The sequence below is a fragment of the Cicer arietinum genome, chromosome 5 (genome assembly GCF_000331145.2).
Source record: "Cicer arietinum cultivar CDC Frontier isolate Library 1 chromosome 5, Cicar.CDCFrontier_v2.0, whole genome shotgun sequence".
Taxonomy (NCBI): domain Eukaryota; kingdom Viridiplantae; phylum Streptophyta; class Magnoliopsida; order Fabales; family Fabaceae; genus Cicer; species Cicer arietinum.
Genome location: NC_021164.2, coordinates 73,941,835 through 73,964,584, shown reverse-complemented (window position 1 = coordinate 73,964,584; position 22,750 = coordinate 73,941,835). Strand labels below are relative to the sequence as shown.

Here is a 22,750-nt window from a genome sequence, read left to right as displayed (position 1 = left end):
GTTAGGGAACCTATCAATTTACAAAATAACACATCATCCTATTCAAATATACAAGGTCAATCTTCTAGTATATTATTAAGGCTTTGTATAACGTTTACAAGTAAAATGGTTTTGCGCACTAAGTTTATTTTCCACCAAACGGATCAATTAATTCCATCATATCTCATTTGATTTTAATGGTGGGACTTAATAGTACAATGGTAGAAACAAACAAACACGTGCATGATGAAAAACTCACCTCACATGTACATCATAGAATTGGCCATTTAAGGAACATACAGCATAAAGCATCCCAACAAAATAACAAGTATCAGACCAGAAATTTCCACTATTTATTCAACTCCTAATAATGCACTTCATCAACTTACAGTTTGTCCAAGGCCGTAAAGGAAGATCGACCAATAAATAACTAGTGAAAACAGACAACTAACTTGAGCTAACACATGCAACTATGCAAGGACCATTTATAAATATTGATACTACAAAATTCTTAGATGACCTACAGGGAAATGATCAAAATTTTATAGCCTGACATTTCCGAGCATTGCAATTTCCCAAAGTAGTCAGCAGCAAAAATTTCCTTTCTCCAAGGATGCAAACTGGTTACTGCAAATATAACAGATTAAATTACATTGCTGGATAGTCGTTTCAATTTTCATTTCCCAGGTTTCAATTTAACAACCGATAAGTGCTGTCCTAGTTGCATTAGGAGAAATAAGTACATAGCACACATACAATAGACAACACAGACTTCAGGCTTATATCTAATGTCACACAGATATGTACCCGTGGTTGTTGAAACATTCATTCACATCCATAAAGACCATAACCCCTACTCCCAATTAAACAAAGAAAGATCGAAGTACTGTGGGTGATGTTTGTCAACAATTACATCTAGAATCTGCTTAAATCGAAATCATAGTTTGGCAAAAACTGTATTCAATTTCCAAACACAGTAGCATTGCACATTTCACACCTAAAGATGCATATTTGCTCAAATGTTCTTCCAACTTCCAAGATTTAATATACTCTATACACAGTTTCGGCCTGGAACTTCAAAGAACAAAGTATCTGGCCACAATAAATCCCAATAAAAAATAATAATCTCTTTTCTCTGCAATATTCGGCATCTTCTATCAACATAATGATTGAAAAAGTCATGATAAATACTAGTATGATCAGACTATATGCGCAACTTCAATAATCATGGAGATTATTTTTCTTTTAGGATAGTAGAAATTAGAAATGGCTACCTTCAAATTGCATGCGAAAAGAGAATATTCAAGTGTACTTGGTACCCAAAGTTGAAGCACTAAAAAAGTACTCAATAATATTTATCTTATCCCCATTAATGTACTAGTAGTTCATTCTTGAGCCATATCGTGCTAATTTGGCAACTTGCAATATTTCCAAATAACATCAAATCTTATTTCAAACTTTTTCATTTAGTCAAATAGCATGTCCACAGTGATTCCTACTTAGATCTTCGTAAATACTGAGAAATCAAAATGCGGGGTTATAGATCACAATGGAACTACACGGGGAAGAAAAGGGATGAAAATTTATAAATTTGCTAAACTCAAAACTTCTATCAACGTAAAACAAATTAAATCTCAACTATCAAATCTTATTTCAAACTTTTTCAACATATTGTCTGCTTTTGATCTTGTGTGAGCCCTAACAGGTTTGTCCTTCGTAAAAAGGCGCATCAACAGGTTGAAGAGTGTGAGTGTTTATAAACTACTCTTAGCATCAATTCTCAAACAATGTAAAACTATTTTGGTATACATGAACATCCACAATACAAGCAAATGCAATAATCATACGACGAGACAATACTAAAGATAGTATGAAAGTAAACTTCAAAGTTCAAACCATTCCATTTACATTAGACCAAATCGTAACTACTAGAAACAACACCTATAAAATGAAAATAATTAGAGAAAAGAGCATATGCAGAGTTTTACGCTGACATCTAATGAGAGATTCACCTATTCCGTCACATCACTCAACTTCACCTCACTTTAATGGTATGACAAAGGAAAATAAATTACTAATATTGGATGTCAATATAAAACTAATTTAAGGTAATCATGCATATCCATTAAACTCAAATAATTACACTGCCTAAATATCATGAAAACAACATCGTAAAGCAGCTAACCTTCTTCTCCTCCTTCAGTGGGCCTTTGGCCTCAGCAGTGGCTGTTTCTGGGTTGCTAATCTATAAATCCAATATACCTGCGATAAAACGGATAAATAAACATGCGTGATTTGAGAATCGAAATAAGGGGAGTGGAATTGGCTCCAAGATGGAAAAAAAATGAAGTATGGGAATGTGAAGAGAAAAATTACCAATCCGAGAACATGAGCCGCTATTAGAAGAACGACGAATAAAGGTACAGCATCGAGCATCCATGGTAGCGTCGACGAATGTTGCTGGTGCGCCATTGTACAAAACGCAAGGAAACGAAACAATGAACCAAGTGATTCGTTTCGATCACGGATTCCACGAAGGATATGTTTTGCCCTAATTTATTTTCCTCTTTCGGAAATCTGTCTCACAGTGCTACAAAGGAAAACCCCAGAGCTGAACCACCCCAGGATGCGAGTTGGACTTTGTACATGTGCACTAACTAATAATGAAAAATAAATAAAATATCAAACTATCCATCTTAATTTTTCATTATTATCGAATACAAAATATAGTTATCAATATAAAATATAATAATATTTAAAAAATCATATGTATACATTAATAGTTGATATACAAAAACATAATAAAATTGGTTTTGTCCTAATCAAAATAAGCGGTTATAATGTATACATACATAAAAAGATAATTGATTTTTATTAGACGACGGTGTAAAATTAGATAATATTATTTTATTATATAAATGTATAATTATTAAATTTTTATTATTATTTTATTCGTCTCTTATTCTTTCTTATTTTATTTATTTAAATTTAAGTATATTTTATCTTTTATTTCATTCAATATTATTTTTTAGTTTTTTATTTCTAAAATTATAATTTTTTTGTCTTTCTTTACGACTTATGCAGCTTTATTAATTTTCTTCGATCTTTTTATGACACTAACATGACACACGTGAATTAGATGAAATTTAATGCACATCATCAATTATTATTCATTTCACTATTTTTTATTTGACAAGTTTGAGGAACACCTTTGTGAGTACCAACTAGGTAAAAGTTTGTGATGGAAACAATAAGAAAGTCATGTTGTATCATGAAGAAAAAAAAAGAGGCCAACAAAATATTATAATTTGTAGAATAGAAGATGAAAAATTAGGTTTTAAAAATATGAGAGCTAAAAATTAATTTTGATCAAAATAAATAAATTAAAATATATTTAAATATATATTTATAATTAAAATAAACAAAAGTTACATTCGTTCGTAAATAGAGAGTATTTTATTTGAAGCAATTTTCTTAACACACCGTTTTTTACAAAAATTAGTAGGAATTGATTTTTTTTTTTTCATTATATTTATTGTAGGTTTGATTTGCATATATTATCTACTCTCTCTTATCACAAATATAAGAAAAAATTAAAATGTATTTGACCTAAATTTTTAATTAAATATATTTTAATTGTTATTTATATTTGTGAACGAAAAAAATTTATAATAAAAATATTCATCATAATTTAACGTACTAACTCTAATGACCGAATCACTCTCCGAATAAATTTTAAACTATATCTTCTAATTTCATGTGTAATACTTAAGATTTTTCTTATTAATTTTTTGTGGTGTTTTAATTTATATTTTATACAAGTAAAAATTAGTATGCATTTTTGTACTATTATGTTAAATTTAACATATTGATTTGAAATTTTTATTTTATATTCGTAAAATTTATATCTTATAGTTGAACCTGGAGATTGAATATGTCAACTTATTGCTCCATAATAATCTCCCTTGCAATGAGATCGTGTTTTGCTGAATCCATTATTGCTTAATTTTTTTGGAAAATGTCATACACATAGCTTGGAAGAATAATGTTCATAATTTGATAAGTGACTCTAAAATTCTAATTTATACAACTCAAGATAACATAATGGATGATCAATTCTCTGGCAATACTAATTCATAGAATCTAGAGGTTGGCGAGTAAGGATTGCCAAATTCTCTCACGTTTAACCGCAAGGGAAACCATTTGCAAACCAAACATAGCTCCTCGTCTTTGACAAGCATTCTCCAGGTTACTTGAAAACAATGTTATTTGACTATACAATTATTACTTGCGTTTCCTTCTCCAAATTCGTTAGCAGAGTTTGTTGCTCAAAATTTTAGTCCCAAAATATAAAGGAAATATTAAAATATTTTTATATATATTAAAAGTGACTATTTATTTCATTTCAACATTTTCGGAATATAAGTGAGTGTCAAATAATTCTTTTTTTAAATTTTTTTTTTTAATCCGGTACAAAATCATTTTCGAAAATCATTTTTGAACTTTTCTAAAACTACCAAAAAACTTATTTCAACTTTTATGCAAAACTTACAATACCAGAAAACTTAAATGTTACATTTCCGGAAGCTACCGGAAAATTTCACCAACAAGTTTTCCGGTAGTTGTTTGACTTTTTTTTTTATATTTTTTAAATTAATTTTTTATTTCATTACCATTTATTTAATTTATTTTATTTTAACTTTTTTTTTTCAGTCGGTAGGGTGCGAGAGGTAGAGACGGCAAAATTGTAGGAAGAATACGTGGCATTGAACTTTCATCGTCTATGAATTTTGTTCCGGAAATGGTTCTTCCGATAGAATCTCACACGACAAGTTATAATGGAAGATGATGACCTGGAAAACATGCTCATATATCTATCCCTGAGGAGGATCGAGCAGTACACGAGGAGGATTAGGTACATGAGGAGCATGAGGAGGTACTTGTACAGTAGGAGGGACCTGTACAGCATGAAGGGTGAGGGTGAACTAACACGGTATCCTGGAGGACCGTATGATTTGTCGATCCTTACTCGATGTCCGCATCACATGTCAACAAGATTGTGGTTTGGTCAAATAAGAAATTAATTATTATTTATGGTGTATTAAAAATATTTAAACTAGTTATTATTTATGGTGTATTAAAAATATTTAAATTAATTATATTTATGATGTATTAAATTATTTAAATTAATTATTATTTATGGTGCATTAAAAATATTTAAATTAATTATTATTTATGGTGCATTAAAAATATTTAAATTAATTATTATTTATGTTATATATTTAAATTTAATATCACACATTTTATTTGTATGCAAGAGCGACCAATGCTAAAAATTGTTCCCCATAGAAAAAAATTGCAACAATTTACTCCACCCATTATCCCGCGAAGTATAGAGACATGAGTGAATTTATATGTGTTAGGACCACTATAGTGGAGGAGTCTGAAAATGATTGACAACAACTTGATTTATGATTTTGCGGAAAGATAGAACCCAAAGACTTCGTCATTTCACATGTCATTTGGTGAAATGACGATTACTTTGGTAGACAATGTTACCAATTTGTTAGGCGTTCTTATTAGGGGTGAGTTCTACACTCCATCACCTAACCTAAATAGAGTAATGTCATGTAATCTTGTCAGTACTTTATTAGGAGTGCCTCCTAAAGAGATATGAGAGAGACAAAAAAAAAAACAGAGGTGTACACTACATACTAGATTGGCTGAAAGAGGTATTCAAAATGCAATGTGCAGTCCAACAGTTTGATTGTGCTGCTCGGACGTATTTGCTGAATCTAGTAAGGAGTACTATTTTTGCAAATAAAAGTCATAAATTAGTTGATGCAAATTACATTCCCTTATTCAGAGATTAGGAAGATATCAGCTTGGGGTAGTGTTGTACTGGTAATCCTTTATGACTACCTTTGTGATGCCAGTTGTTACGACACCAAACAGTTAGGTGGATACATATAATTGTTATGATTTTTAATTATTTATTTTTATATTTATAATTAATTAATTAATTTTTATTTGCAACAATGTTGGATATACAAATATTTTCCATATATTTGTAAAAGAGGTGACCAGGGCGCTCATGTTTAATGCATTGTCTGAATGAATAGATGGATCTACAAACAAGGCAAACACAAGATCCCTGAGTATAGACATATGATTGACACGTTGACGCCTGCTGAAGTCATATGGAGATAATGGGAAGATGATAGGGATATTGTTCTATTTGATGATATCGTGTTATACACTTGTCACCTCCGACTATGCAGCACAATAGTGACTTATCTACTAGATAGGTGTTTGAAACAATTTGGATATATCCAACATATTCCACCACTGCCACCTCCAACTCTTTATAGACTATTTGATGCAAATGTGGAATGATTGGATATGTGACCCATGTCACCGAGATATTTCACATGATTCATCCAACTACGTATGCACATGAGTGTCAAGAGAGATATTTGGAGTGGTTCTACTAGATATCTCATCTATTATTAGTGCGACCAGATGGGGTACCTCAGGTCCTAGATTTTGGTGTCCCGACCACCGCTACAGATGGCTCTACTTCACAATCATATATCATACCGCATATAGGTGATCTTATACAGCAGGGGTTGGATGTACATGAAACTAATTCAGATGATGACTTGTATATTCACTTTTATAAAGCTTTGTATTTAACGCGTCGTCACACTAATTAATAGTTACTTTTATAAACAATGTGTTTGTGAATTTTAATGTTAGTTTGTTTTCATATTCATCTATGTTTAACATTATTTTTATGTCGTTTACTTTATATTATTTGTTACGAACTATAATGAAAATAAAATACAAGATGAAATATAGCAACAATAAACTAAAATTAACTAATAACAAGTGATTTTATAAAAAATTTAAAGCATTAAGTTTGATCTAATGAAACTGCATCTATGGGTTTTTAAATGGAATTTGTGCCACATGTGGCAAATGGCCTAATAAATAACCCCTAGTGTTGTAGATGTCCTGTATATGCTATCGCCCAAGAAATTGCTTCATCGTTGCGATATTACTTTCAATCTGGTGCAATACCTGTCATTGGAAATCAATCTTTCATATTTAATGCAAAATAAGATCATTTGATTATTTTTAAAAAATGATTATTTTAAAAAATTAATACATAAGAAAATAAGATAATTTTACTCGAACCCAGTGATTTCCATCAACAAAACCAATACATATCATACGAATATTTTTTTCCGATCCTGAATGTGAACCCCTCATAGGAAAGAAAGTCATAGAAAATGTCTGATCAATCGTGACGAGAATAATATAATATGTTGTCGTTATCATGTAACCTATACCAGGTATAAACATCTATTTATCTATGGGGTGAAGACCTAAGCTTGTTATCTTCAACGAATATCTTACTTCTCTAATGCGCCATGGGAACAGTCTATCATATGGACTTATATGAGAAACAATCTACTGATCCAAATTATTGCCGACCAAAGACCAAGACTCCTCACTGTGTTTAAGCAATGATGCAATAGCCCGATAACCACAATTTTCATCTGCTACCACATCAAATATGTCATCAATGTATCGTTGAATAACATCATAAAATTATCTCCATAACAAATGCTTTGACAATTGAGACGATTGAGAGTGTTGTTTATTTGATGAAAGATAATGTCTATTCTTTGATGATTGTGATGGTTGATAACCATGATCTTCACAATATGTAGCATTAACATGCTCAAAGTAAGAAGGGTCTCGATATACATCATATCCATTCGACTTCTTGCCCTTACTCTTTTTCACCTATCATTTGCTTTTAACTTTTTCAGGTGGTGGACACATTGAACTTGTAGTTGGAAAACAAATTCACGCACCTTACTCTTCAACACTATTTTTTCTAAAACTTCAAGTGATTAAAAGCATTTCCATAAGGCATTTATCTCAGTATACGTATCTAACTCTGATCCATTTTTTGTGTCTTGGGTGAATTCACATTTCATGCTTAATTTTCTCCATTGAATATGCACATAATCTAGAGGAATTGGTTCACCCATCAATTTATGTCGTGCTAACTCACAAGCACAAGGTAACCCGTATGTTCTTTTGAGAGAGCACTCATATACAGATTTGTCAGTACCCACACACTCAACTTTCTTGTATTCTTGAGCAATACGTATTTGAGCTTCTCTTAAGATTGAAAGCATTTCCATAAGGCATTTATCTCAGTAGACGTATCTAACTCTGATCCATTTTTTGTGTCTTGGGTGAATTCACATTTCATGCTTAATTTTCTCCATTGAATATGCACATAATCTAGAGGAATTGGTTCACCCATCAATTTATGTCGTGCTAATTCACAAGCACAATGTAATCCGTATGTTCTTTTGAGAGAGCACTCATATACAGATTTGTCAGTACCCACACACTCAACTTTCTTGTATTCTTGAGCAATATGTATTTGAGCTTCTCTTAATACAAATATATTCAATCTCTAATAAAATAGATTTTTGTGTTCACGTTCTTCATCATAGAAACTTTTTTGAAATGAGCTTCTTATTTTTTTTATGTTGCAACCTTATCATGTTGTTCATAGCCTCCTGAGATTTACACATGTCACCCATGTTGTATTCCAACATTAACTTCAGTTTTAAATGAGTTGACTCAACCCTATCATTACATGTAAATTGTCACCATTGAGCAATCCAACAATATATAATAAAATTACAAAATCGAAGTGTTAGAGTCACATGACATACCAATTAGTCGTTGTGATCCCCAAATACATCAATCGATTTGTCTACGCTTCAACAAACCTTTCCTTATGAAGAGTTAATAAAGTTCATTTCACATAGTCAATAAACACTTTATCATTGACACATGATTGTTTAAACATGTGCAAGCGCATGATATACTCTTTTTCATCACTGCAATACATAATGTTTTTCCACATATTCAATACTAACTATTATCTATCCTTTAAGATATATTGTTTGTATTTTTGCTCTAATATTTTTATCGATATGAAATCGACAAAGCAAATTAACACCATGTAGAAATACAATACCAACTACTTTCATTAACACAAGATCTTTGTCTGTCACAATTACATGAGGAAATTTGTTTTGTGTAACAAACAATTCTCTTAGTCTTTCTAATGTCCAACAAAAATTTTCTTATATGTTGATGTTATACCAACAATTTCAAGTAACGACATTATGTATTTATTGGTTTTGTAGGTACTATCCATAATCAACACAACCGAAAATAAATTCAACAACTTCACTGAATCTGGATGCGCCCAAAAAATATATATCATAATGTCTGAGTCTTCACGCTTTCTATTGCAACACACATATTTTGTATCTTCAATTAACTTGAATAAATGTTGCATCTTTGTCCAATTACCTCTCACGTGCCATCGAATCATAGGCATCTGTTTATATATTTGTGAGATCTTAGTGACATTGTTCTCATCTTGGTCTTGCAATGAGAGTAATATGTGTCTCAGTGCAACATATATTTTGTTAAATTATGAACATGTTTTTTTTTCTTCTTCATCTGAGCGTCCAACAAATGTATGTCCCTCCAAAGTATCAGGTAATTCATGATTGCGAACTCCACAAATTACTTTGACTGTCTATCTTGAACTATCTTTTAATGGTTTTGATCTAAGCTTAAAAGGACAACCACACTTTTTTGTTGAACTTCGAGTTAAACTATCAACACACTTGTATTTTCTTAATTTGTCACAATTTAATATTCATTTATTTCTCATATTTTTCTCTTCTGTCTCTATATGTGATCTTCAGATGATAACATTCACTTTATTTTTTATACTGATTTCTTTAACCCAATTCACAATAGCGTCCATTGTATCAAGTATCAGAAATAAAAAATAAAATAAATTATAATTAATCATAAAAATATATTTTTACAATATTAATATTAATTATTTATATCTGATATGTGTAAAAAATATTTGTAGTATCGACGCATATTTTATTCAATAATAGTAGCGGTTTATCCATATTTGTTAACATTTATAAAAAAAAAAATGGTATGTACGGAAAATCTTGTCTATAAAGTTTTTCGGAAAACTTGAAGAATATTTTTCGATAGTATACATTTTTCCTTTCATTACCGGAAATATTTTTTAAAATTTTCTGGTACCGGAAAACTTATAAATTTTTTTTCAGAAGTAATGCATCTACCGAAAATCTTCTCAATAGTTTTTCGAAAGTTACCGTAATTTTTTTTACTAGCTCCAAAAATGATGAAATGATAAAAGAAAAAAATAATTTTGAATTGATAAAATAATAAAAAAGAAATTAAAATTATATTTAATTTTTTATAAATTTGTAGAATATAAGTATAAAAGTGGGATATAGAATAAATTTGATTTAATTGCAGTTTTGGTCCCCCTATTTTAGCTGAATCGTGAAAGTAGTCCTCCATTTTGTTTCTCCCCAATTTTGGTCCCTAAACAGAATTTTAGTCAAAAACTTGATGAAATTTCATTTTTTTGCATTTATTTAAGTCACACCATACTTCAAGATCTCATGTGCAACAATTGTACATGAAATCTATGATCATAAATGGTGTAGTACGGCTATAAAAAATGAAATTTCATCAAGTTTTGGACCAAAATTCTGTTTGGGGACCAAAACTGAGGAAAAACAAAATGAGAGAACTACTTTCGAGACTCGACTAAAATAGAGGAACTAAAACTGCAATTAAGTCAATAAATTTTTACGTTAATTTGTTTATCTTCTCTTTAGCCTTTGATCCTCTAGTACACCCAAAAAAAAATGTTATCCTTTTCTATCTTATCTTAATAAATTTTAGTAAAAGAAGTCTTATTTTGTTACTCTTTTCTTCACAAAATTGATTACTTTGATTTTTTAAAAATCATGTCAAATCCATTATTATTTTAGCGTATAGACCACGGTCCACGAGCTCCACCGTTTGTCCGGTTTTCAGTTTGAGTTAACTTATATTAATCATAAATATCATTTTTGTATAATTTTTATTTTAATTATTATTGTTCAATATCCTTTTTTTTAATCCTTTTTTTACATTTTTTTACTTATTGTTTATTGACGTTTCTTTATCCTTAATAGTGGTTAATTTTATGTGAGAAGGTAGAGAATGATAAAAATATTTTTGATTATAAGATAGGCTACACCAAAATAAGATATTACTTTATATAAGTATATTTATGTATATTATAGATTATTATTACTATTATATTTGTTTTTCTTTTAATTTTAGTGAATACTCTTGCGCTTTTATATTTGATCTCGAAAATATTAAATACAATAAATAACCTCTAAATTATTATTAATTTGTAGTTTTATAATTATTTTAAAAATAAGAGAAAAAATAATAATTCAAAAACTAACTTAATATATTAAAAATAATTTAACAACTACTTATTGATATTTTTATACTTGAAAAGGATGAAATCAGAGAGAATATATAATGTAAAGGCAAAATTGAGGTTTATTCCATTATAAAAAAATAAAAAAAAGATTGATGGTTTATTCTAAAAAAAATAAATTCCTCGTGACTTCAAATCCAGTTCCAAACCCCTTGAGGCAGTTTACGATCTCCAAAAAAAAAATTCGGTGTCCACTGCCAAGTGGCTTCATATTACACCAGACGTGGCAGTTCCTATGCTTTCAGCTTCTCACACCAACCTCCGCTATACGTTGAATCCAATCAATGGCTTCTTCGTTTCGACTAAGCATTTTTTCAAACAATTGGTGTATGTCTTTTTCTCATGCTTCCCCTTCCTCCACTCTGCTACACTGAGCTCTTTCCTTCCGCACATCAATGAGGAGGAATGCCTTCGCCACTCTCCACCGTCACTCCCGCGCCATTTCTATCACCGCAAGTAATTTTTCCTCAACTCTTTCTTCAATCTCACCGCTTACAAATATTTTGCTTATTTCCTCTGATCATTACACCCTAGAAAACTTCAATCGATTCCATCGCGATTACGCAATTTCCTTTGGATGCTTTTTATTTTGGTTTACGTGCTGAAATAATTGAATTTAATGTCTGTTAGGTTAATTTTGATATTTCTGTAGTCCGTATCATATACCATTTGTTATATGGAATAATGAGTTATCTATTTTGGTCACAGGTCGTTGTTGTCTCACATTAAATAGCCGCTATAGCGCATTAGAGTAGCTGAATTTAAACGAGTAGTTATTGTTCCTCGATACTCTATTTCGTGCGAAATTGTCAAATAGTGGTTCCTCAGCACTATTGTGTAGCACAATGCGAGCAAACCACTATTTTCTGCAATCCACATTTGACAACATTGATCACATTTTGAGAGTGTGAATGTTTTTTTTCTTCTTTCTTTTCTTGCAGAATTACGGCAAGAGAGTGCAGCTGAGATTATCTTAGGCAAATGCACGCCTCTGGAATATCTGAGACGTATTGAGGTTGTCAGGGGGTTGGATTGCTGGTCCCCTTCTTGGCTGTTGCATCGTAATTCGTGAGTCAGATTTGTTTCCTTCCACTTAATTTGATTAATATAAAATAGTTTTGTTCAGGTTATGTTTTGTGATCTTCCAAATTTTGTATGTGGGGGGATTATGGTGCAGATATTCAACGGGTTTCACCAGTGTGCATGGTGAAACACCGTCTGCTGATTATGCAAGGATGAGGAGGGAATCGCTGGAAAATAAATTTGGGCTTACTCTTGGAACTTATAGCTCTAAAAGTTTCAATGCCGTATACCGGTTTGGTCCCTTTTTGGCTTTGTACAGGGCTGCAATTATTTCATTTCATGTGTTAAGTCTAACAATGTGGCAGTTGTTCGTCAAAGACATGCAAAAACGAGCAATTATGGTAATGGATTATCTGTTGCCATTGCTTTCCAATTCCATACACCTATGCATATGCACTTAGAAAACAAACACCCACTACTTTTCGTTTGGGATAATATATTAATCCGTTTAATTTGTTATGCATTTGATCTAGAATTAGCCACGGGTCAGGGTCCAGGAAAGAGTTGGATCCATCATAGATATATTATTGGCAGCCTTATTTTGTACTAAAGGCTGACCTCACGACTCCATTTTTGCAGTCACCGAATAATTGAACCTTATAAACTAAAAATAATCACTAAATTGCCTTGATACTGTAGAGAAATAGAGAACTAAGTCTATGTTTGGATAGGCATTTCCATGGCTGGGTTCTTGCCCCAAAGCCATGTGTCATGAATTCGACCAGCGAGCCCGATTGCTCTGTCACTGTTTGAGGGTTGGAAAACTTGATCGATCTCACGAGTTTATGATTTATCATGACAATCCCATCCGTGCCTACCAATTTTCAAGTTTGCTTCTGCACAGACTTGACCAAGCCCTGCAAGATTGTGGAAGCAGACAATTCTACATCCCGGATCACAATTTTGACTACCATGGTAGAGATATCTTTGGTTCAAAAGAGGGGAGGGGAGAGATTTTAACTAAAATTATGTTTGCTTCAAGGGGAGAAGAGAGATTTTAAATGATTTAGAAGTGATTTTAGTCACCTCCATTCCCCTCCCATTCCCTCCCCTCTTAAAATCTGAACCAAACAAACGTTATTTAAAATAGGGGTCATGAGGGCTCATGTTAAGGATACTAAAAGTAGATTTTTTTAATTGAAAAACACAATGTTTGAATTTTTAAACAGTTGAAAATACAAGTTCCAAGGAAATTTTTTACATTTAGATCATTACCATGTTCCCGTGAGGTTTTCTCTTTAAAATATTTCCTCCCCTCCCCTCCCATTCCCTCTAACCAATCGGACCCTAAGTTTCTGTTATAACTCGTTGCTCATTACATTTTCTGTCACAATTAGTTATTACAAAATACCGTCTTCACTCGTATCTGGACCTAACTTCGCTCTCATTCATTCAGAAATATAGGCGAGATTAGACTGAAAATTTTCAAATTCTCTTTATACATTTTCATACCTTTTCTCGTACTTTCTCACTGACTCCAAATTATAATAGTGTCATGAGCTGATACTTGGTCCAATCCAAACCTCGTGACTCATGAGAGTCATGATTTCTCCTTGAAATTCATTCTCCTCCCTGAATCTCTCACTGTAACTTCTGCTTTGACAAATTTCTCATCCAGTGCTGATAAATAGCGATTACAGCATAGCGGAATTTAAACAAATCGCTATTGTTGCGCGATAAGCTATGTAGTACAAAATGTAGTCAAATAGCGGCTATAGTGGCACTGTAGCTCTATTTAGCGGAACTTGAACAAACCGCTATTTTCTACGATCCACTAATCACAACCTTTTTCTCATCAAATTTATGTGGAACTAGTTGAGAAAAGTTATCTCCATTGGAAGCAACAAGTAGAAGGTGTTATTCGAAGTCACAAGTTGTAGTTTTTTGTGGTTGTGGGTAATCCCTTGTTACCACCATGGTTCCTCATTGAGGAAGATTAACATGAAGCCATTGGTAATCCAGAGCACTCAAGTAGGGATCAGCAAGATTCACTCCTTGCTACCTGGCTGCTCCCTTCAATTTCTTATTTTTTTCTGCCTCGTCTCCTTGTATTTGTGCAGTGCACTCCTGGCAGGTTAGGGACAAAATCCATAACTTTTTCCATTCTTATACTTGAAAAAAATCGTGTCAAGTTTAGTAGTGTCAGTAAGGGAAACAAATTTACTACAAAATACCTAGCTCTCATAATTAAGACTATAAATTTAAACCGTTGTGTACATTTTCAAATTAAAATCACAACCATGTGCCTGCTTTATCCTGGTAAAGGGTTGGCAATGTAAGATAATTTTGTCTTGTAATGTACCTTCAAGTGTCGACTATGTATTTAAGCACTACAAAAATTACCGAACCACTTATATTTCTTCCACTGACAATTCTTCTTCAAATTTCAATAGTGTGTATTCATTTTTTAATACTTAATAGTGAAAACCTGACAGGAATGAACAGTGATGTCAATACAATTTTTTGCAGTTTCGTAAAACTCTAATACGCTTGGGTCCTTTCTACATTAAGGCAAGTTTCTTTCGCAGATTATTTCCTGTTCGTTTCTGGTTTCATCATATCTTTTTCTTAGTCTTTGCCTAACTCTTTTTGTTCTGTTGTAGTTTGGCATATGCACTTTCCATTAGCATTATTTTCTCTTTATTATACAAACTTATTATTACTCTGAAGCAACTTATTGCCTAGTTCCTAATGTTAAATAACTTGACCGTTTCAATGGCTTTTTATAACGTTATTGATCACAATGTTTATTTTTATCTGTTTTATTTCAAAAAATTCACCATGCCTTTATCTATTTTTATCTTTACTCATAGAACTCAATAATTATGTTTACAATTTTTAACCTCTAACTATAGTTCCCCTCTTTTATTATATCAGATTATTTTTTGAGGTTTTGTTGTTATTTTTTCTTTTTTTTCTTCTGAAAACACTTGAATATGGAGTTCATTTGTCATCATCACAACATTATATATACTGAATGGAACAACCGTACAAGTATAATTATTATATTAAATAAATCAATCCAGTTGTTTTATTTGACATATTCTGCACATGATAACAGCTCGGGCAGGCATTAAGCACTAGGCCTGACATATTACCGACAGTATATTGTCAAGAACTTGCCAAGTTACAGGTACAATGGCCTCTTCCATTTTACTTCAGTGCATTCAATCAATACTGTAATTAATATCTTGACCATTGTCATGCTCCTGTTTTTGCTAACTTGTATTAATAAAAAGTTTTAATTATTTTATTCATGCTAGGATCAAATACCTCCATTTCCAACTGATGTTGCAATCAGATCAATCGAAACCCAGTTTGGTGCTCCTATTGATGAAATTTTTAGGGACATTAGCCCAGCTCCTATTGCAGCAGCATCATTGGGGCAGGTTTATAAAGGTTTGTTGCCATAGAGATAACTTCAATTTTATTCTGATTTGCGGATCTTTTGGCTTCTTGTTCTAAAATTTGAAGTTTTAGAGTAATGGACACATTTGAGGAAGATTGAAGTGTTTACTTTTGTTGCTTCAAGTGTTGCAGCTCACCTGCAATCTGGAGATCTGGTAGCTGTAAAAGTTCAGAGGCCTGGAATGTCACTTTCATTGACCCTTGATGCTTTGCTATTCCATATGGTCGGGGACCAATTAAAACGGTTTGCAAAGGCTCGCAAAGATCTTCTAGTAGCAGTTAATGAAATGGTGAGTTCCTTTGCCTTAGACCGCACAGATCTTGTCTGCTTTGTATATGACCTATTTTTCACCTAATGTTGACAAGCTAATTTATGCAACCCATTTCAAATGATTAGGTTTTACTTTCGCACGAGTGTTAGTGTGATCATTACACCAGCTGACTACTGTGGAGACAGTTATATTTCAGTTTACATTGCAATTACTTTATATACTACTCATTGTAAATTAATGCAACAGGTCAGGCACATGTTTGATGAAATTGATTATGTCCTCGAGGGAAAAAATGCAGAACGTTTTGCTTCTCTTTACTGTTTCTCTTCAAGTAAGTTCAACATCCGTGGCAAAAATTTCATTTGCAGTTTTCTTTGATTGCACTTCTGGAATATGCATAGTTTAAGTGTTCAACCATATGTTGTGATCCCAAGTTCGAAATTGGATAATGCTCAATGCTTAACCCGATGTTACTTGAGGCATTTTTCCTATAAGTTTAATATTAGCTTCGGAGCAATTTAAATATGAAGATCCTAGCTTGCTGGTATTCAAAATTGATGATTGTTACTCATATATGAGAGGGCAGTGTACATTTTTGTCTCTTTACTTACATGAGGCATAGTTCTTTAGCATGCAATTTAGATTAGTGATTCTTTTTGATAGATGCTGATGTACAAGGCCTCAAAAATGCAGGCGGAGGTAATATAAAAAACAATAGAACGAAGTCGGTCAAAGCTCCCAAAATATATTGGGACTATACATGCTCCACTATACTGACTATGGAGTGGGTAGATGGAATTAAGCTTACAGATGAAACAGGATTGATTAAAGCTTCTTTGAACAGAAGGGAACTCATTGACCAGGTATGAAGTACATAAGTTTTCTCGGTCACATGCTAACGACAGGTTACATGCAAGATATATCACTTTCATGCCTTTGCTCTTCTGTCTTTGTGTATATATTTAAATTAGTATGCTTACACATTTACGAATAGTATTAAACACACACATTTTCTTTTGGCTATACATTAACTGCATATGTTTACTTAAAAGGCCAAATACTGCCAACTGACGTTCCTTGCATCTTTCTCACGACTTTGTAGGGATTATACTGCTCTTTGAGGCAAATGCTTGAGGATGGTTTTTTTCATGCTGATCCTCATCCGGGAAACCTTGTTGCGACAAAGGATGGATCACTTGCATATTTTGACTTTGGAATGATGGGGGATATTCCTAGGCATTATCGTACTGGACTTATTCAAATGGTGATAAATTTTTGAGCATTACTCACTTTAATGGGTGTAACGTAAATTAATTAATGCGATATAATTACCACCACATTTTATTGCCATTTCTTAAGGGAAAAAATATGTTAAAAAATGTGCAACATGGGTGTTAGACATGTCAACCTTTGATACAGTAATTGTTTCTTTCTTTCTCCTCATAAGACGTATCGTACTTATATGTATGAGTTTTACATTAATGTGGGTGATTCATGTCAATTTAGTGAATGTTCTTCATAGTTGTGATCAATGGTGTGTTAGATTTTCACTACTTTACAAGTTCTTTATCATTTGCAAATAACTTTTTTATGATCTCTCTCCGAGGGTCTGTGTCCATGTTTTCTAAATTGAAAGAACCCAAATGACTGTTGCATAATTTACAAGAAAATGTGTGCATATTTACTGGAAATTTCTTTTGTGAGGCCAATGTAGATGATATGCGGATATATAAGAAACCCTTTCATTATAGATAACTGATACATTTATTTCTCTTGGATGAAATGCACCTGTTGTGCACACATTGTCTCTATAGCTATTATTTCTTTTTAAAGTCTCTCCACGTTGTGATATTACACCTTGCTGAGCCTGAGATACATATTGTTCCTTAACTGTTTGTGTCTGGTACTAAGTTTTTCTCTTTTTCAGATTGTGCACTTTGTTAATCGCGACTCTCTGAGCTTGGCCAATGACTTCCTTTCTTTGGGATTTATTCCTGAAGGGGTTGATATACATTTAGTTTCTGATGCATTGCGAGCATCCTTTTCTGATCGGACCGGTGAATCTCAAGATTTCCAGGTTTGTTTTTGTGTTTTATCCCACATTTAAGGATTAATTGTTTGCTGGGTAATGGTTGTAACTGGTATAATATTTTGGTCATCAAACTTAAGTCCCAAAGCAGATTGTTCGGAGCATTTTGTCATCTGTCAATTGAGAGGCTTGGTAGGAACTACATTGAGAAGGACTAGCTGTGCACATTCTATGCTTCTGTTTGGTGATCATTGTTAGAGATAGGAATGCCTGAATTTTCAAGGATAATTTTTTGATGTAATCCCTGCTTTGAGTTAGGTAGTCTCTTAGCATCTTGTTGGAGTTCAACTGATGGCTTTTGGTCGGGATTTTCTCTGTTGTTGTTTGTCCTTAAATATGTATAAAGACCGGTAGGCGATACTCAGTTAATTAACTTTTCAGCCTTTCTATTGGGTTGGCTTTTTTTTTTTGGGGTTATATTTTAGGAGAGTATATTCTTCTATGACCTTGCACTTGTTTTTCTTCTTAACTTGAATAAATTTTCAGTTCATGTACTCACCCACCACACACACAAAGATGTACACACGACAATTAGCGTTTGTCATTTTTTTTAGGCTTTTGAATAGTTCACCAACTTACCAGCTGCCTGGTGACATAAATATCATAGTGCTCCAAAATTTGCCTTGCTGTGTTTTATTTCTTGGTGCTGGGCTTGAAAGTCTCAAAATTATTTACTAAAATAATATTTCACTGATCCATTCCTCACAATGTCTTTAACAATCAGCCCTTTGTTTTTATACCTATATAAAGCACAGTTACAGGGTATCATGGCACTTTGTATTTTAAAGTTTAATCTTTATTTGGATTTCAGGGAATCATGAACCAACTATATGATGTCATGTATGAATTTAACTTCTCCCTTCCACCAGACTATGCTCTTGTTATAAGAGCATTGGGATCACTAGAAGGGACAGCTAAAGTTCTGGATCCTGAATTTAAGGTCATTGAGAGTGCATATCCTTTTGTCATTGGGAGACTAATAGCAGACCCAAGTCCTGATATGAGAAGAATATTGAGGGAACTTGTCATTCGTAACAATGGATCGATAAGGTGGAACCGGCTAGAGCGCCTGGTATGATCTATCTTGACTTTTCTACTCTCCCACACAATGTAATTGTCATGTGGAATGTTCATCCCAATAGTTCTTGAAAGCTCACAAACTTTAAATTCACAAAGTTGAAGTATAACTAGCGCTGTATGCATCATAACTTCCCCAAATGATCACTAAGATATATCATAACTTCTCTTCAGCCGTGCTTGCTTATCAGAGTTGTATAATGCAAATCCCATTTGCTTCTACACTAAAATTTGAATATTCTTTTGAATAAAATTATTATACAACTTTGGACTAAATAAAATATGAATGCTTATTCAAAATAATAATAAAATATGAACGCCATTCTTGTGTCAGGTAGCAGCAATATCTGAACAAGCTTCAGAGCTAACTGGAGACCCTAGTCCTGAAAAGTTTTCAAGTCCTTCTGTTTGGAAATTATTTGACATGCAAGCAGTTGTTGATTCCACTGAAGATCTTTTATTATTCATATTATCGGAGAAGGGTCACAGAGTTCGTTATTTCCTTCTTCGAGATATAGTAGAAGCAGCTGATGTGTTTCTGCAAGATGAAGTGATTGATTGTGCATTAAATGAGAAGCCTCCAGGCCAGAGGACATTCCTCTTTGAGGTATAGTCTTTTGTTAAATTTAATCTTCATGTGTCTGTATATATCCAGGGAAATGCCAAGTTTCTTATGGCTGTTAAACTCTTGCCAGTTGGCACTAATAACTACTATCACCTAAATAACTAAGGTTGGTTTACTTTGTGAAAATATTGTGTGTTCAATTTACCTTGATGAAAGACTCTTGAAGTCAACCATTGTCATTAAAAGAACAAAAAAAATGAAATCCTAGTTAACAAACATGTATTTTCGGAAGTAGTTAAAATAGTTTTATTTTTTTATATTTTCATTATTTCTAAAATTTAGACAATGTTCACTTCAAAAGACTTTTATATTCTTATTAACAAGTTAAATTAACACAAATTTAAGAAATGAAAATAAGAGATGTTTTTATAAAGTAAACGGACCTTAATTTTCTCTGTCAAATGGGGTTTCCTATATATATCTGGAACATTTCAGGAGCGTGCTTTGCTCAGTAGGATTGGAAAAGGCTTTCAGTACACTCGTGATGTGGTGAAATTGGCGCCAATGGAATGGACAGCAATGCTTATTCGGATGGCAGTGAAACCCGAGGTTCACAAATTTGCTTTAGACATTATTTCAGCTTCAGTTTTGTGTTCTAGTCACAGATTGCAGGTAGCTTTTTGGCTTTATTTCTCGAGATTCCTACACAAATTATCAGATTAAGGTAGAAATACAGCTGTTGACATACGTGAACTAGAAATTAGCTATCTTGAAATTCTAATATTCTAATTTTGTTGCCATAAATGCTTTCATATTTTTTGACAAATTTTTTGTTTATTTATTTGACACAACAGTTTGTGGTTTTTTGTCACAGCTTCGGGTTTATGAATGAATGTGTGTGTAAAGAGTTGTGTGCCGCAAAAGAAATGTCGTTAAAAAGTAATGTATATTTTGTAATAGCAACGGTAGTGTGATTATAGTGGTACCCAGAACAAAAAAATTGCGCAAGGTTAAATAGATTTTGGAAATATTTCGGTTAAAAACAGTTCTAACTTTTTCTTTTAAAAGACTTGCTATTAATGCTATATGCAGAAGAACTACTACGTTAGAGATACAAGTATGAGCCTCACGATTCATAGGAGGGCTCCTTTTTATAAAAAAAAACGTATATGAAGCGTTAAGATTCACGAAAATGCATCTTTTGAAATACTTGTATTGTTGCTCACTTTTCATACTAGGTAAGATTTACTAAAATGGATCATCTTCACTGTATTTCCTTTACACACTCATCATCTCTTTATCTCTCTCATGATTTTTTCTTCTGTCAAACTTTTTTTCTCTTAAATATATTCTAAAAACCATTGATGTGTTGGTAGAGATGATTCAAATATTTGATCTGAATTAGACAATCCGACAAAATATTTACTGTCAGTGAATCATATTTACAAATTTATATGAATGTGACTATTTTCAAGAAAAATAAGCTAACAAATGAGATAAAATAATCCGTCCAAAAAAATGAGATAAAATAAAAATTTAAATAAAGTATCAAATATTTGAAAATTTGTCATACTACGGGAACATTCATAAAGATCATTTCTATTTTACTATTATTTTGCCGGTCAATTATATGGTACACAAAAAATAATTAATAAGTCTTATCATTGAATTACATGATATACGATGAGATCTATTATATGGTACACAAAACTTTAATTATCAATACAACTTGAATTAAAAGTCATAGGGTAATTTTGGGTGCTGAGGTTGAGAAAGAGGGGTGATTTAGCCACCATAGTTATTTTCTTAAAAAAATTAAATATATTTTTTATGTCTATAAATTTATCATTTTTTTTAAATAATGATTCTTAAAATATTTTTATCAATAGTCTTGGTCTCTACTTTAAAATAAATTAATGTGTATTGTTCTAATTTTAAATAATTTTTTTAAAATATATTAAAAAATTATATAATCGCTCTTACAAAAATATAACTTAAAAAAAAAATTAACATTAATAAATAAATTATATTTATAGGTACTAAAAATTAATTTAACCCAAATAGCAATTCGATAGTGGAAGGGGAGGTAGAGGAAGAGGGGGGATGACGAGGTTGAAAGTGAAGGGAGATGTTAATTTTTTTAATCTTTGTTAATTTTATTTTGGTTCTTTTGATTGAAATTACATGTAGCCAAGATGTTGTATTATATGTTTTTCACTACAATAAAAAGAATAATAAATTAGAGGATGATTTTAGATAAAAAATAATAATTTTAAATCATTGGTCTCTATGAAGAAAACGAGTTAAAAAGAAGAAAATAAATCTTAACGTTTCATATAATTACTTTCAAAGTAATTTGGTCGACGATAAAAACTAATAAAAGTCAATTTCAAAGTTTTTTTAATTAGCTACATTTACTACTCATTTGAGAACATTTGTTACATTCAGGATTAAAGTAACATTTTGTACTACTTTTAAATTTATTTTGTATGTATTCAATATCCAAAATATCAACTAGTAGTCAAGTGTTCTCAACCAATGTAAATCAATAAGGGACAATAGTAATTATGCTTGCGAACGATGCAAGGAAGAAAAAAAAAATGAAAGAAGACAAGAGTAAAGAAAAGACAAATGTCTCCCTAAAAAAAGGAGAAGACAAATGTTTCAGTGGAATGCATTCGAATATGTATTTTGATAAATAAAAAATACCTTTAAATTAGAAATGTATTTCAAAGACAGGAATCTTAGACATTTTGAATGTACTATTTTAATTTTAAAAATTGACTTTTAAAAAAAAAATTAATAATTAAAAAATAAATGAATAA

At 31.9% G+C, this 22,750-nt stretch overlaps 1 protein-coding gene and 1 long non-coding RNA gene across 3 annotated transcripts; one reads left to right on the top strand and one right to left on the bottom strand.

The window, feature by feature from the left end:
- Positions 1 to 203: 203 nt before the first annotated feature.
- LOC101489431 (uncharacterized) lies at positions 204 to 2,641 on the bottom strand. The gene is made up of 3 exons (XR_189863.4): positions 2,356 to 2,641; positions 2,165 to 2,241; positions 204 to 606 (listed from the first exon to the last, which is right to left on the bottom strand). It is a non-coding gene; the product is annotated as an uncharacterized lncRNA (long non-coding RNA).
- Positions 2,642 to 11,563: 8,922 nt separating this feature from the next.
- LOC101489638 (uncharacterized) lies at positions 11,564 to 20,796 on the top strand. Of its 2 annotated transcripts, XM_004501339.4 has the most exons (14): positions 11,564 to 11,887; positions 12,373 to 12,499; positions 12,609 to 12,855; positions 14,984 to 15,025; positions 15,576 to 15,647; positions 15,778 to 15,913; positions 16,055 to 16,212; positions 16,441 to 16,525; positions 16,888 to 17,057; positions 17,297 to 17,458; positions 18,122 to 18,271; positions 19,095 to 19,355; positions 19,695 to 19,967; positions 20,421 to 20,796. In XM_004501339.4, the coding sequence occupies exons 1-14, from the start codon at positions 11,827 to 11,829 to the stop codon at positions 20,646 to 20,648; spliced, it is 2,172 nt and encodes a 723-aa protein (XP_004501396.1). In that variant the 5' UTR covers positions 11,564 to 11,826; the 3' UTR covers positions 20,649 to 20,796. The 2 variants fall into 2 exon arrangements, with proteins under 2 accessions (XP_004501396.1, XP_073225149.1); XM_073369048.1 differs by lacking the exon at positions 14,984 to 15,025.
- The last annotated feature ends 1,954 nt before the right edge of the window (positions 20,797 to 22,750 follow it).